The sequence below is a fragment of the Mya arenaria genome, chromosome 2 (assembly GCF_026914265.1).
Source record: "Mya arenaria isolate MELC-2E11 chromosome 2, ASM2691426v1".
Taxonomy (NCBI): Eukaryota; Metazoa; Mollusca; class Bivalvia; order Myida; family Myidae; genus Mya; species Mya arenaria.
In genome coordinates this window covers 24,168,411-24,184,567 of record NC_069123.1, presented here as the reverse complement: position 1 = coordinate 24,184,567, position 16,157 = coordinate 24,168,411, and the positions used below count along the sequence as shown (strand labels likewise).

General features: G+C 32.7%; 1 protein-coding gene across 1 annotated transcript; it reads right to left on the bottom strand.

The window, feature by feature from the left end:
- Positions 1-1,165: 1,165 nt before the first annotated feature.
- LOC128211666 (HUWE1-associated protein modifying stress responses-like) lies at positions 1,166-14,466 on the bottom strand. Its single transcript, XM_052916672.1, has 4 exons — positions 14,139-14,466; positions 8,988-9,059; positions 8,100-8,396; positions 1,166-6,569 (listed from the first exon to the last, which is right to left on the bottom strand). The coding sequence occupies exons 1-4, from the start codon at positions 14,335-14,337 to the stop codon at positions 6,346-6,348; spliced, it is 792 nt and encodes a 263-aa protein (XP_052772632.1). The 5' UTR covers positions 14,338-14,466; the 3' UTR covers positions 1,166-6,345.
- Between the last annotated feature and the right edge of the window lie 1,691 nt (positions 14,467-16,157).

The window sequence follows — 16,157 nt, the reverse complement described above, 5'->3', positions numbered from 1 at the left end:
AATGTAGGGTATTGGAATTATAAAGTGAAAATCCCACCTTGCCCTAAAACTTAAACCTCCGACGCCGACACCGACGCCGGGGCGAGTAGTATAGCCCACCTATTCTTCGATCTGATTTTTTGTCAGCGGTCTCATATCACTGGTTTCCATGGATTTCCGCATAAATTGGCTCGTTCCAAGACAAAAAAATTAAAAAAGCTGTTTAAACGTTCAATCTGTGAGAGTGCAGCTTTAAATGAAGGGCCATAACTCTTGTGTCATTGATGTTGTCTTGCTCATAGTTAAACTGTTTCTTCTTGTGATCATTGAAACCCATATGCATATGATGAATTTGATGAGTATAGTTTGAGTGGACACAAAATATATTACAATTATATATGAACAATTCAAATTGCTTGAAATTGAAATGCCGACTGAAGCACCATTTTTTTTAAATGGAAAATTATTACTATTTTTCAATAGGAATGTTGTTACTAAAGCGATATGTTCCGACTGTTGAATTGAAACTGAATTATGTATATGTTCATTGAGACATTATACCATATACACATGTACAAGCCAGAGAAATAGATGATCAAGTTAGAGAGATGTGCCAGTGATTCCATTAAAATATTAACAATTCAAGGACATTTACTTAAAATTGAGAAATGCGATCCAGTTGTGATGATACCAACACAACATATTATTCCAATAAACAATGTGCCCAAGTTTGGAAAAGATTGGAAAAGATATGCTTAATTTTGAGGCGGACAAAGGCAATAACTCTAAGACTGGTTGTTGATCGAACCAGTTAATATGCCAATAAACACTGTGACCGATTGGATAACACATGCTCAAGTGGCAGACAGGAAAGGAAGGCGCCGCCAGATAATGATCCCTATATGTATGTCATGCTACACAGCCAGCATAATCAAGGGCCACAAATATTGTGGTATTTATGCGATATTACTTCATTTACATGTTCTACACACGTTTTCATTGATGAAAAATTTTAATGAGTTGATTGAATACTTAAAAATGTTTTGTTTTTTAATGCGATTTTACTTCATTCAAATTTTGAACTTTTTGTTGTTGTTGATGTAACCTTTAAATGAGTCACGTGAACAGTTCTTAAGCTAACACGTGACAACAGGATTCATACCCAGAAGAGATGAGAGAACAGGTCGATTATTTATAACATGTTTATTGTAATATTTTTTTTTATCATAAACAATTTATAAACAAAATAGATGTTATTATGGCAGAATTATTCATAAGGAGTCTGAAAATCTAAATAAAGAAGAATTTGGTTCAAAATATCCCATAGCTTTAATATAGCCATACTAGTATGGTACCAATCTTAACATCAAGTATCTGGCTGATAAAAAATCAACAATCCAATTTCCCTAGTTCGAATTATCTTGCATCCACTATCCCTCTCTCTAGATTTTGCACCATGGGCCATCAAAGATGTATTGACTGATGCTACAAGTGCCAGCCAGCGGGCTACAAGAATAATTCCTGATCTGACTTTTACGAATAAAACTTTTTCTGAGTAAAGATCTTAATGAGCTCCCAAATTTTTTGTGGTATTTCCTGATGATCCATTTTGAATAATTTTGCCATCAAAGCACAAAATAAAGATTAAACACCATTAAGTTGACTCCTCATAAAACAGACTGGAGATGATTTTGACAAACAAATAAATCTAAAAAAATAAATAAAAAAATAATGAAACCAATACTACTATGAAAGACAAATATTTATAGTTACTAAACTAAAACAGTAACTCTTTTTAATAGAAACATGTATGGGTCACTTTTTAGTGTTCAACAATAAAAAAACGAAAAAAATGAGTGAATTCTAATTTTTACATAAAATGAACAAACACCATTACATTGACTCCTATGAAACACCAAATTCCAAGATTGGAGATTATTTTGTTTGTCAAAATCATCCGAGTTGTAACTTAAGCTCAGTATATATTTTCAATTAATTAACTATATCAGGATTTTTTGGAAATGAATTTTATACAAATGTTTCATATATACAGTTACAATTTTTTTCATTTAAAAAGGTACAATTTATTTGACTGACATGCCTCATGGTCATTTTCTAATATAAATTTCATTCCTTTCAGAGACTATAATTGTTAATTATTGTAACAAAGCATGTTCCATTATCAATGTTTTCAGAGAAAACAACAAGCATGGTGTTGTTTTTAATTAATATCTTCAACTTATAAATTATCATATTATGTCGACACATTGTGTCATTTTTAACTATATCAAAATAATTAACATAACTGTACCAATTAGACAGAGCTTAACCATTCAATAATTAGCATGTGGTTAAATAACAAGGCTATTAACTTAACCACACACTAGTTATAAAACGTTGACAACATGGTACAAAACTGTACAGTGCTCCAGTCAGGATTTAAAAAGGGCAGGGTGCTAGGTCAGAAAGGGTACTTTTGATGCGCATTGAATGAGCCTTAATAGGGCACTTGCAAGGGCCAATGTTCAATTTATATTGTGTATGTGCTGTAACTACTTTAAATACAAACAGTTAAATATGAATACCTTTGCTATTATCTTTACTTCAGTGTCAAAATAATGTAAATCAGTCATCTATATGCTTATTTCTGAAAAAATGACCATGTCAAACAAAAGGGCACAGCAGAGTACTGGGAGAAGGACAGCAGGTTCCCCGCCCTTCAATTTTAGCCTAGCTGGAGCACTGTAAACATCACCCACTACCCTCGAAACTGAAGAGCTTCAGGTGAAGCAACTATTACAAAAACATTAACAATAAGGGAAAACCAGATTCATTTTTATAAAATTGAAAATATTTATAAATAACTGAATACAAACATAACATGAGTGTAATTATAACCAAAGAAAAATGATACATATATATTTCATCCATACACTCAACCTACTATATCTACGATTTTCCTAAACTGGCCATAGTATACAGTACACCTTAGGTGCGCCCAATTCAACTACAGAGCAACTGTTTGTTACTTTGTAGTGTGGTTTTTTAACACAAATATTTTAAACCATTTACACATTGTCTGATATAGACTTGAATTATTCAGTTAGCAATCTATTTATTTCTCAGACAAAAACAACATTATTTATGTAATATAATATAATTTTTCCTATACATAAACCAAACTTTAAAAAGTATCATCTTAAAACAGAATTAACTTAAAATAACAAGTTCTTTCCTATAGAAAAAATAGCATATATGCTTTATAACAGTTCACTTTGCATTTGCTTATTTAAACCTTTTATAGTTAAAGGCACAGTTTATTAATCTAGAATTCTGTCTATGTGTCGCTGGTCAGGAGTGCTGAACAAATGGCCCTTGTGAAGGTCACCAGTAAGATCTCTTAATATAGCAATTGCTTAGAACAGTGCATTTTACATTACCCATATATAAAACCATTATAGTTAAAGGCACTATTTATTAATCTAAAATTCCTCATGTGTTGCTAGTCAGGAGCCCCTAACAAATGGCCCTTTAGTGAAGGTCATCACTGTTAATTAATCTAAAATTCTGTGAATTGATTGTGTCATCTGGCCAGATAGCCCAACATGTGATCTTTGTGAAAGTCCCCATGACCTTGACCAACTGACCCTAAGAACATAAGGGGTCATCCACTGACAATGGCTAATATGCATTCATGTACAGTCGAACCCACGTTTGCTTGATATCGCTTAGCTCGAATTCCTTGTTGGATCAAACTGGATGTAAAGGAACGATTTCTTTATACTGAAGATAAACAATCCGGCTTTACTCGAATTTTCCGAGCCTCGAGGTATTATCGCCGTTCCCAACAGGGTTTTACTGTACCAAGATTTAAGACTCTAAAACAAGCCATTTAAAATTTATTAACGATAAATGAAAGTATAAGGCCAATGACAACGATTCCCTTGTTCTATGACAGTTGACTACAGACTATGTAATCCCTTAGCTCCTTCCATGCTTTGTGTGTAACACATAAACTTGTATTATAACTAATTAAAATATCATTGTTTTATATTGTTTAACTATAATTACACTTTAAATACATATTTTTAAACATAGTACCGTATTATAAGATCTGACATATCCCTACACACACTCTGAGACAAATACTTCTATGAACCTCATATTTTTTTTAACAACATGTGAAAAATATGGTACATCTTGGAATACATTGTTTCCCCTGTGTATTACCTAAGTTTCACTGTATTCTACCCTTTTTGAAACAAATTTTCACAAAACAAATGAATATAAAAAATAATGCCCTTTTTGCAAGAACTAAAAATTACATGTACATACAGCATCTTTCTTCATAACCTGATAAAAAAATTCAAAATAAAATAATCCCAATATTGAAAGACAATTATTCATCATAATTGAACTAAATCAAGAATTTATTCTAATCCTAAAAGATAATTCCTATTAGAAACATACATGTACGACTTGTGTCTTCTTAAGAGTTCATCAATAAAACTACATATATGAGTTATACTTCATAAAAATGTACAAAGTTTAGTTACTTATTTTGACAACCAATTTCAAAACACAAACACAATGAATACAGTGCTTTTTCTCCCAACTCTATGTAAATGGGACAGGGTCCATTGAATAGTGAAAATAGTGACACAAAACAGGAAAAGCTTGTTTGTGAAACAATGGTCCAATTTGTGGAACTTTGTTAAAGATAACGTTGTTAACGTCATCGTTGTAAACTTTTAAATTGTTACTGCTCTGGAAATTTAATGGATTCACTCGTGATCTGTTGTATTTCAAACAAGATTTGAGACAACTTTTTCAGCTGTACTTGTTTTTATTTAAATACGTGAGCAAATCATCAATATGTTCACGTAAAAAATTGTACAATGATGTCGTTAATTGTTGTTTACAAAGCTCTGAACAATCGCCCAAAGTTTATAAAACATGCAGGGAAGAAAATGGTGGAGTAATGACAAATATATCAATTTCCAGAATTGTGGAATTTGTCCCATTGAGATTGTGAAATCAGCAATTATTTATTAAAGGGCTTATCTTCTTATTATGGAATGGGGCCAAATTTCAGCACCATTTTAGGTTGAAAAACAACTGTTTCACTGTCATATAAAAATAAAATGCAGACAGTCTAATGAAACTTAAAAACCTAAAACTTTCAAGCAGCGAAACAGTTTATCAAAGTGAATTTAATTCTGTTCGTATTAATCAGTATTTTTTTTTTAAACACAATGGTGTACCAGAGGAGTCATAAATACTTGTCGGCATTGAAAACAGATAAAGAACATTTTGAAATAACTTAGACGACGCATTATTTTATTCATCAGTGCAGTTTCAGTATGATTTGCTAGTTACAAGAAATAATCAAATGAGATTATTGATGTCAATATATACACATGCATGTTGTATACGACTACTACATTTTTTCAATTTTTTTACATCCAGCTCCATCTAATGAAATGGTTAATGTGAATATTTGTTGGTACAAAGGTTTCCATTTAAGGAAGCTTTGAAGTGAATTACTCCCTAGAAACGGGCTAAAATTTCCAAAAAACTTGGATAAAAGATGAAAGCTTTCAAAACATAAAAACCTGGTGTCAATGTTCCATTAAAGGCCACACTTTCAAAATGTTTAATATTGAATAAAGTGTTTGAATACACTTCTATGGAGTTAGCATCTTTTAGTAGCTAATCATTTCAGATTTTATCAGAATAATAATAGTAAAGACTGGTCCTATCATGTGTCAGAGAAAAACATCAAAAGCTGATGGTAAAGAAGGTTCATACTTCCAATTACAAATTCTTCATGGAAGCCTTGATATACTACAAGGAAGCTTTACATGAGAAACTAAGGAAGACAATACAAAACTAGTCTTTTACTGCAAGGTTAACGATTCTGAATGTTTTGATTACTGATGTATACAGTAGACATCCTTTAATTTGTACAAATCAGCTCTTACACACAGACCCTGCTGTCTTCCATTCCAGCACATATTCTTTTAAGGGAAAAATTAACAACAACAAAAATACAATACTTGAATTAACAAGAGTGCCGTTGATCGAACGCCAACACTAGTCTGCTGTGTTTGTTTCTTAGAATAGAAAAGGGACATAAGTCTACAATTCATGTATATATTGTCTATGGTAAAACTGCTACCAAATCTTATTTGAATATGAACATTATTTAAGTTATGGTCAAGGGTCAAGTTTTTGTACGGCCATGACAAACCAAGGCTATGAAAACATCTCAAATGTTTTTCTTTAAAAAACATACGAGCTAATAAAATGTTAACTATTGGTAAAATAGTCACATTTTTAACAACTTTTTGAAATATTTCTCATCTAAAATAACCGGCTTTTCTTTCTTGTAGGAGAGTCCATGTTTACATCTGGAGTAGAAGATCTCTTTCGGGCATCACAGTTGCGTGAAAACTCTTCAAGAAGGAAACTGTTCAGATCGTCTATGTTGTTTTTCGGCATGCCTGCATGTGGAGGCTGGTTATTAGCACCATGATTACTGTGTGGACGGAAACCCACACTGATGTTTGACATGGCTCCATCCAGACCTGTTGAATATGATGTAAAACATTTATAATATTGACCCGAGTGACTGTGAGTGTGTTACTGTAAATAACGTTGTCATGACTAAACATGCAGAGTTTTGTCCCACTTTTAAGGGAATGGTGGTGGGCTCCTTTAATAGGCGAAAATAGTGATGTTTTGACAAAAAGGGGGAAAAATACCAACTGTTGAACATAATTCATATATGTTCAACTTGTTTCCAAACCGTTTATTCAACAAATCTTTCAATATGTTCATGACTAGCACTATATTGCTTCTATTACTAAATTGTTAAGATGTCAGTGCTCCTGGACAGAGGATTTTTACCTGGGTAGGGGAAAAATAGATACTTTTCCAGGAGGGGAATGAGGCCAAATTTCAGCCCCAAAAAGGACCAGAAAAAACACTGACATGTATGTATGCATTAATTTTTGATATGCTGGATTATCTATCTTCATTCACACTGACTTACAGGTACCCCTTTTAAAATGGCTTACTGTCTGTTTTTCATTAGGTTACGGTATAAAATACAATGGTAATTTAATCTTATTCATGTTTTACAGTTTTTAGAGTCTAAATTCCACATTAAAGTGACTAAACATTATAAAACTCATTAAATCAGAAAAAAAACAATGTGAACTTATGTGAAGTAAAACAAAGAAAACTCCTTTAACTGAATTATTAATTATTAACTGATTATTTTCAAGCCCAACACATACTTAATGAATACACTCGGGATTAAAATATAATGGAGTATTGTCAAATATTAATCGCTTGCCTCTAAAGATGGTGATTATCAATTGTGATTATCGTTAATAATTGTAATATATTCTCTTGCTTCAAAATATGTATAATCAGGGACTGAGGGTTTTTAATAAGTTTCTGTTGAAATGTCTTAATTGGAAAAGCAACTGCCCAGCTACTTCTTATTCTACTTAAAACTTGCTGCCTTTTTTTAACCAGATGAATTTCAGTTTTGAACTGTTCATTTTGGCCGACAGCCTGTTTTTATTGAGAACACTGCCATTCTCAATGAAAAATCTCATTCATTTTTTTAACCGTCCGAAAACAGGTTGTATGTTAGAATATTTTTTAATTAGACTTCATGTTAAAACTGTATTGTCATTTTTCTTTAATGGCGTAAAATCTCAGTATTAAGCTGTTAAGACCTCAAGATAAAACACACACAAAAACAGTAGGGTCGGCGTCTTAATGAAGGAAGGCTCTGATACCCCAAAACCAGAATTACTTTTTTAGGACTCAGAAGCTTTATACCACCACCAATGAGGCTAAAAGTTTAGTTCTGTTTATTTTCCATTAAACATTTCAATAAGTTTTAACTACTCGCCTAACTCGTATAATAAGTTCTGGCAACTATTCTTTCCATTTTTACATGAATCAGTTTGTTTGAAAGCGCCTCTCTGATAATTCCAATATTCGATTCCAGTTTTCAACCTTTTATTAAATTCCAAATATACTCACAAAGATTAAAAATGGTCATATACATGAACTAAACAATGATCCCTAAAACCAACCTTGCAAAGCTATTGCCTCTCTAAAACACTGAAGGTCTGCCTCTGCACTTCTTGGCAAACTGTCTGCAGAAGGAAACCTTGGAAACGACCTATCAGCTCTGACGCTGGACCCGTGTCTCACACCAGCACCAGATTTTGTCCTCTGTGGTGGATTTTTACCACTTAGAAATGCTAATAAGTCCTCTCTACGTATGTGTCGTCTTCGTTTTTTCACCCATGACACAATGTCTTTAAGATTACGCTGTCGACCCTTCTGAACACCAAGCTCCATAGAATTTTTGGCTGACTCCACACTGTCTGTAAGCAGGAAAGAAAGAAATGAATAACAAGCTTAAGTTGATCATGTATCTTTTCAATGTGTAAAACGGATCTTTTCAAATAACTAAACTTGCCTTGAAATGATTTATATGAATCAACACAGAGTTCAATGATTACTGGTAGGAGTTTACTTAGGCTAGTTAGGGTTTGACATGCCTTTAGTAACCATAATGACATCATTTGTACCAAGTGTCATTATGACATTTAGTGCAAGATACTTACTGTTTTTACGCAGGAGTCTTTCAGACTACCAACTTACCTTTGAGCCATGCCACACCATTTTGGGCAATCTGACATACATATGCTTCCATTGTTTTATTTGGTGTTTCAGCTTAAGGACATTCCAGGAAGCAAAACTATTTATAGACATCTAAGAATTCATTTAGCAAAAGAACTGCAATCAAACATGTAGATTTAAGAGGCCACAATAATGATGCTTTAAAACATATTATATTGTTTACAATTATTATCATTAATAATTTTTTTTTACTAAGTCTGTTAAAAACACTTCAATATGAGCATTTTGCATATATTAAAATACTTTCATTCAAGAACCCAAACCAGAATTACCTTTATACATTGTTGTCACAGATGAAGCAGCATTTTGAAATGGAACCCACATTGAAAGCCCATTGGAACGATCTGTGAAAGGAAGCAATGTGTGAAAAATTAATTTACCTCATTTTTATTTTAAGGGCAAAATAATTATTTAAAAGTCTGTGACAATTCTGACTCCACTGGAAATTTTATTTTTCAGTTAATGCACCAGTCAATTTTAACTGCAGACCCCCTAGGTCAGGGGGTATACTGTGGATCGCCGGGAAATGGGGTGTGTTTTTTTTTTCAGGTGGCCCCTGCCAAAAATAGCTGGGGAAGGTTACCTAGGATCCCTGTGATGCAGGGGCATTTGGGGGAGATTTTACCAGCAGTTTGTCCCCGCCGGACGAGGATTTCCCGGGCTTGGCTGGACCCAAAGTCAATGGACCAGGTGAGGGGTGATGACAATTGACTGGTGCATAACAGAGCGTAGTCAACAGTTTAAACCTGTTGTCTTGGTTACTACTTATAATTTCGAACATGAGTGCCAGGTTACATTGTGGCGAGTCGACGGTGTTGTCCCAGTCGCTGAAAAATTGTTTCCCTGTTGGCGAAGATTTTTTGTTAATTGAAATCATCAGTTATCAAAAAATAGACTTTTAGATGAACAAACCCGAATTCTTATAGTTATACTAGTGCTTGCCATTTAAAAGTTTCAGCAAGGCCTGCTTTATAAAATAAGGAGTTTTGAACAAGCCTGGAAAGCAGATACCAGTACTGCGCTTGAGGGCTTGTGCTTATTTCGCCCACTGAATAGTCATAGTATACTAGCAGTTACGCCTGTTTTTTTAATTTTCAGGTCGAAGGATTAGTCCAAATAATTGTACGTTTACGGATTTTTTTTGGCATGTCAAATCCTTCACGTACAAATTGTTTAGTATCAAAAGTGTGTAGTTATTCCGATCAGGATTCCAGGTTAAAGCATTTAACATCTAAAAATTATCATAAAAACAAGAAATATTACCAGATTATGTTATATCAGTTCCATACATAAAAATGTCATATCCTACGAATAATTGTGTTTGACGTGTTTTTTTTTCATTTCTTGCTGTCAAAACATAGCGATATATACATGAAGGGCACCTGCAAGGCTTCAGGGCACAATTTTTAAACAATCGGAACAACTCGGCCATGGCCGAGTTGTTACGATTGTATTTACGAGGTCTATCTCGAAGCTTGTTGGAGGTGGCCGAGTTATTACGATTGGGTCGAGTTGTTCCGCTTGGCATAATTGTTGTCTGTGTCAGTCAACTTTCGTTTTATTAGAAAGGTAACTAATGTGTTTTTATGCATTAAATGCTTGTTTTGTGCAAAATAACTTTTCACTTACATGGTAAAATATGAATATAAACCTTTATGATCAATTTCAACCATAAAATACTTCACTTAATACAATTTCAATATTTTTCAAAACACCCCCGTTTTTACATAAACCCGTTTATTTAAACGTTAGGGATGGGAAGAATCCCGTATAACACGGCTATAATTTTAGACTAGTCAACGGATAAACTCAATAACTAGACTAGCATAGCTCAACTTAAGTCCAAAAAATCAATTGCATATGTCTTTTAAATATTTTTATCAATAATAAGCTTTCTAGTGATTTATTAAGATTCATCAAACAGTGATTAAACTTTTGAAAATAAAGTCGATGATCCCGGGTTTCCTCTGAGGGTAAAACTGTTGCCCTCGCTAAAATCCCCCTGAGTTCCTCCGAGTGGCTGGCTTACCGCCGAGTTTAATATGAACGATAACGTTGAGAATCGTCCAATTTTATGATCCCGCAGCGGAACTCAGAGTCTAATCAGATAAGCAAGAAATCATTTTTGTTTAGAAGTTATTTATTTTTATGCTTATGCACATTGTTAAGCGTAAAAGATTCTTACATGTACCAACGTTTAATTTGTATTTATGTCCGTAAACGCCAATTGAATATTGTCTTGAGTTATTAACATTGAATCATTAACTATTTACACGATTCTGAACCATGACCTCTGACGTCAAGCGCGTGATCAATACAATGTAGAATATACTATTTATTATTGGTGGTTAAAAATAGCTATGACGTTTCACGGAATTTTCCATCGAAAACGAGGCAAGAAGGTCTTCAAAACCATGCGCTGTGAACTTTGAACGCGTGTTTGACCTCCAGATTTTCTGAAAATGTGTTACCTAGAATTTCTCGGAAGAAATGTGTTTATCAGTCATGAGCAAAAACACGTTTATAAGATGCATGTGCAACTAGTGAAATGCGACTGCATTCTTGTGGTAAGCTAACTTCATGCAAAACGGGCGGAGGAAAAAGAATAATAGCAATTTACTGGAGCCGTCGTAAATCGGTTGAAAATTTTAATAAAATAAATATAACTTTAGCACAGATTCTTATCTAGTGTCAGCAGAGTTTCGCGGAGTTAATCCCTCCGAGGAACGCCGAGTTCTTTATTCTTTGGTCGACTGATCACCCTCCGAGGGCCTTAAATTCAAACTCTGAGGAACGCGGACAGTCGATAAAATCATTGTGTTGGCCGCGATAGCAAAAATCCGCGGAGGGAAATGGAAAGTGGGTCTAACTCGTTGAGTGTACTGTACATTTTGGCTTGCTTTCCTGAACAATTACAACCACACATCATTTTACTGACTAGGTCAAATTACAAAATAAAAAAATATTTTGTTTTAGTGCAAGATCGCCATGGGAGCAGGATTTTTCAACCCCAAGACTTTTCAACCCCTTCTCAAAACGAAGACTTTTCAACCCTTAGACTTTTCAACCCCTATTTCAAAGACTTTTCAACCCCTACCTGTTTGGACTTTTCAACCCCTATATCAAAGACTTTTCAACCCCTAGTTGACATATTTTAATAGCAATATTGAAGACTTTTCAACCCCTATATCAAAGACTTTTCAACCCCTATTATTTTTTGTCAGCCAGGTGTTGTCTTTATTATTTTTATTTTTTTTTGGCAAGAAACTTAACAAATTTCACAAATTGTTTTTGAAATACAATTAAAGATCTGTTAGTGTTATTTGTTACTCTTTACTACAAAGTTTTGGATAAAATTTAGATAAAGGTGTTGCATTGATTTACTAATCATTTTTTTGATGAAGGCAAATAATACCTTCGATTAAATATATGATTTTTTTAAACAGTGGATTTGCTTAACTAGAATATATATTACTCAAAATGTGCTCTAGCTGGCATCTAGCCATTAGTTGCAATACCTCACATGATGATGTGAGTATAAATTTAAATACCAGAATTGAGAAATTGCAAAAGAAAATAAATGCAAAGAAGGATTTACGGAGCAATCTCCATTTGCTTGTAGAACACCCATAAAACCTCTACTTGAAAATTTGTTAAACTTTTATTACTTTTAAAAAAGGTCAGCGGTCAAAACATTTTGTTGTAGTACCTTATTGCTATTTCAGTACAGTTCAATTTTAGTTGCTGATAATGAAATCAATAAAGTATTATCAAATAATTCTGAGCACTGGGGGTAGGGTAAATAGTTAAATTATTTTTGTTCAGTTTTTAAATCCGAAAATCATACACAAAATTTAACAAGCTGCTCATAGTTTAAAATGATGGCCATCAGGGTATTACAACCTTAATTTGAACTGTCATTTTCAAGTCACGATAACCTAAATAAAAAGGTGTCATGAAGCCCCTTAATCCCTTAAGTATTTATGACCATGTCACACTTGCTGCCCATTAATGGATGTGCGACCTTCATCCAATTCTTTAATTGCATAAAACAATACAATGCTTATAGCATTTTTTTACATATATATATATATAAGCCAATTTAAGCTGCACTCTCACAGATATACCATTTTCACAACTTTTTTTAATTTTTGTCTTGGAAAGAGCAAATTTTTGCGTAAATATCTACAAACCAACAATAAAAGATTGCTGACAAAAGATCAGATCGCAGATTTACAAATTTCCGTTCGAAAATTAATGTTTTATGGCATAAGCCGTTTCTAACGGTTTAAGAAAAATGCATAAAATATCAATTTTGGATCTATTTTTTTGTCAGCAGTCTTGCATCACTAGTTGCCATCGATTTTCGCTAAAATTGGCTCGTTCCAAGGCAAAAAATAAATTAGTTGTCAAAACGTTCAATATGTGAGAGTGCAGCTTTAATAATAGAATGATTTTTTTTAATCTGAGAAAAAAACATTAATACAATCTTATGTCACACTGGTTTATGTTTGTAACATTTTATCAACACAAGCAGTGATAAAACCCCTTTTATTCTTCCGGCCATAATGTTCTTTATTCACTGTTTAAAACTGTTTCATCTAGGCTTGATATAATTAAAATTCTATGTTATTCTATTTGTAATTTGAAAGCATTTGAAACTCAATATATACTTTTGTATTTCTGCTAAATATAGATATTTTGAAAAATTGTGAAGAATTTTATTTGAAGTTCAACACATTTAGGTGTATTTTTTATTGATGAAAAAATATGTTTCAAAAAATGTTTATTAATTCTATGTATTTTGGACAAACTAAAAGAAAAAAATAAATATTTTGTTTCAATTAATTGTGGGAGCAGTACCATGCACATGATATAATGTGTGAGGATTTCCTCAGGGAGATAGAAGATTTATTGCTAAGCGACTAAACAGCTTTTAATGAACAGTCATTCTTTTTTATATTTATTTCCATGTATTATTTTATGAATTATTCTATGAGCATGTGTTCTTATGTATATTTTAAATGTATTTTATATTTGTTATGTATTTTCTTTGAACTAATTGTTGCATTTTCATTCTAATTATATTCTTGATTTTTAAAAAAAAAATCAAAATAAATTGCTTATTGTTGTAGGTAGTATATAAAAAGGTGAGAATTTAAGGGGTTGAAAAGTCTTCGTTTATTAGGGGTTGAAAAGTCTTTGTTTTGAGGGGGGTTGAAAAGTCTTAGCACTTTTAGGGGTTGAAATGACAAAGGGTTTGAAAAGTCTTTGATTTTACAAATCACAAAGGGGTTGAAAAGTCTTGGGGTTGAAAAGTCTGACAGCCGATCGCCATTTGTTATTTTCCTCAAGAACGTTTTTTTAGTATTCATTTTTTTGGATATAAACTTAAGACTAATAAAAATCAATGATTTAAATACCTTTATACAATTGAGCAATGGCTGTAGCAGAATTCTGGAACTGGAAAAACAATTTCTGTAAGGCAAAATCTGTTTCTCTTTGCAAAGAATCCTCCATATTTGATTCGGAGTTGTCCAAATCCTCGAGGCATTCTTCTTCAAATTCTGTCAACCAATTTTCGGCCAAATGTTCGTTTGGCTGGCCATCTTGATGGGCCATCTTTATTTTTTGATTGGGTACTCTTTGTTTGATATTTGATAGAGGGATTGCGAAGAAATTACGTTTTAATTTCGACAAAAAACAGTAATATCTTTCACCCTAATAGCGGAAACGTCAATTGCGCATGCGCATTGATATTTTTCACTTCCTTGATGGTAGCAGTCAATACATTCCAAATATAATAACAACAATATAAACGATCATTCGGAGCTCCTCGGCCATTATTTTCAAAAACAACATAAACTTAATACTGATTACTGATATCAAATACGATTTGAAAATTTTGTTTGAATAACTGTCCATTATTGGATGAACCATAATGTAGAATCACCTGCTTTATTAAAAAAATGTCTTATGATCATTGCATACAAATTAGGAGAAGAATACAATGAATAAGTCAAGTAAATGCCAAAATACAAGATATATCTATTATCCTTTGCGCTTTTACATGAGTTGCTAATGTAGCATGTAATCAGCCGAAGCTGGTCGACATATTATTCTATTTTATAATGAAATATATTTCTTAAAATTGTACTAAATTAAATAGAAATATAGTGTTTTTGCAATGTTTCACAACTCACAAATTATTTTCAACGAGCAGTTTACATTGTTCATTGATTAAACAAGTATGTTGTGCCTTCTCCTAAGCTATATATATGCATGTGCCATTGTTTATATTTGTATTTGTTAATATTGTGTTTTGTTTTCATGGGCCGTATGGCTCATTGGACTTGAAATAAATCTCTACACATGTATATTTATTAATACCTCTTTATTAAAATTAATTGCAATGACAACCGCCTAGCAAATGCCAAACAACTTAAATGAACATGGGATTTAACAACCTATTTCATTGATATACTTAGCAGATGTAATGGTATGTGTTGAAATACAAATGAGTACTGATCATATAATAGCATTGTAACATTAACATGCAATAGTATATTGTCTTACGTTACTATTTTATACACTATTTTGTCACATGCCCATATGGGCTCTGACGTTTTCAATAAAACACTAAAACCAATCTATTACGCATTGGCCTCCCTTCGTTTAATTCTTTTTTTTTGAAAATGTTCAAAACATGGTTATATTGGGGAATACAATACTGTTTCAGTATACCATTGGGTTGGGCAACAGGACATAAACAAGATTAATTTTATCAGTAATCATCTCTAGTTAGCGGGTTTTTCTAAATTTTAATGTAAAACAGTTTTCCAAATTTTAGTCTATTTCCACAATTCTTAATACATGTACGTTAGAAAACATGTTCATTTTTAGAGCACTTAAAACTTTTATTGCCATAGTTATGACATAACTTATGTCCCTTTAACGTTGGATATAACAAAGACAAGCGTAATTTGGTAAATGTTTGTGGTGCTTTTATTATAATGGGCCAACTGTTTTAAAGTTTACAACGTTGATAACGTCATTGTTGTTAACTTTTAAAGGTTTACAACTCTGGATGGTTGTACGAGAAAGATCTGACAGCTTGGACCGTAAGCCATCTTCCTGCGAGCTGATGATATTCATCGATTTCATTTCACTCATTCTTTTTTTTTTATGAAATAGTATATATGCCCCACCCCTTTATAATACTGTGTTAGATTATTAGTAAATCATATGAACATTTTTCAATTACTTAATGAAAATCTCATTGTGAACTTTCCTGTGACATATCGTGACATAAGTGTAAATATGTGTCTTTCACCTTTCATCTTTTCTAAAACATAATTTGTGTATATATATACGAGGTATGTTCGGAAAGTTCCCGGACTGTACCGATAACTTTGTTATATTTCAACGTAGAGCTTTGAAAC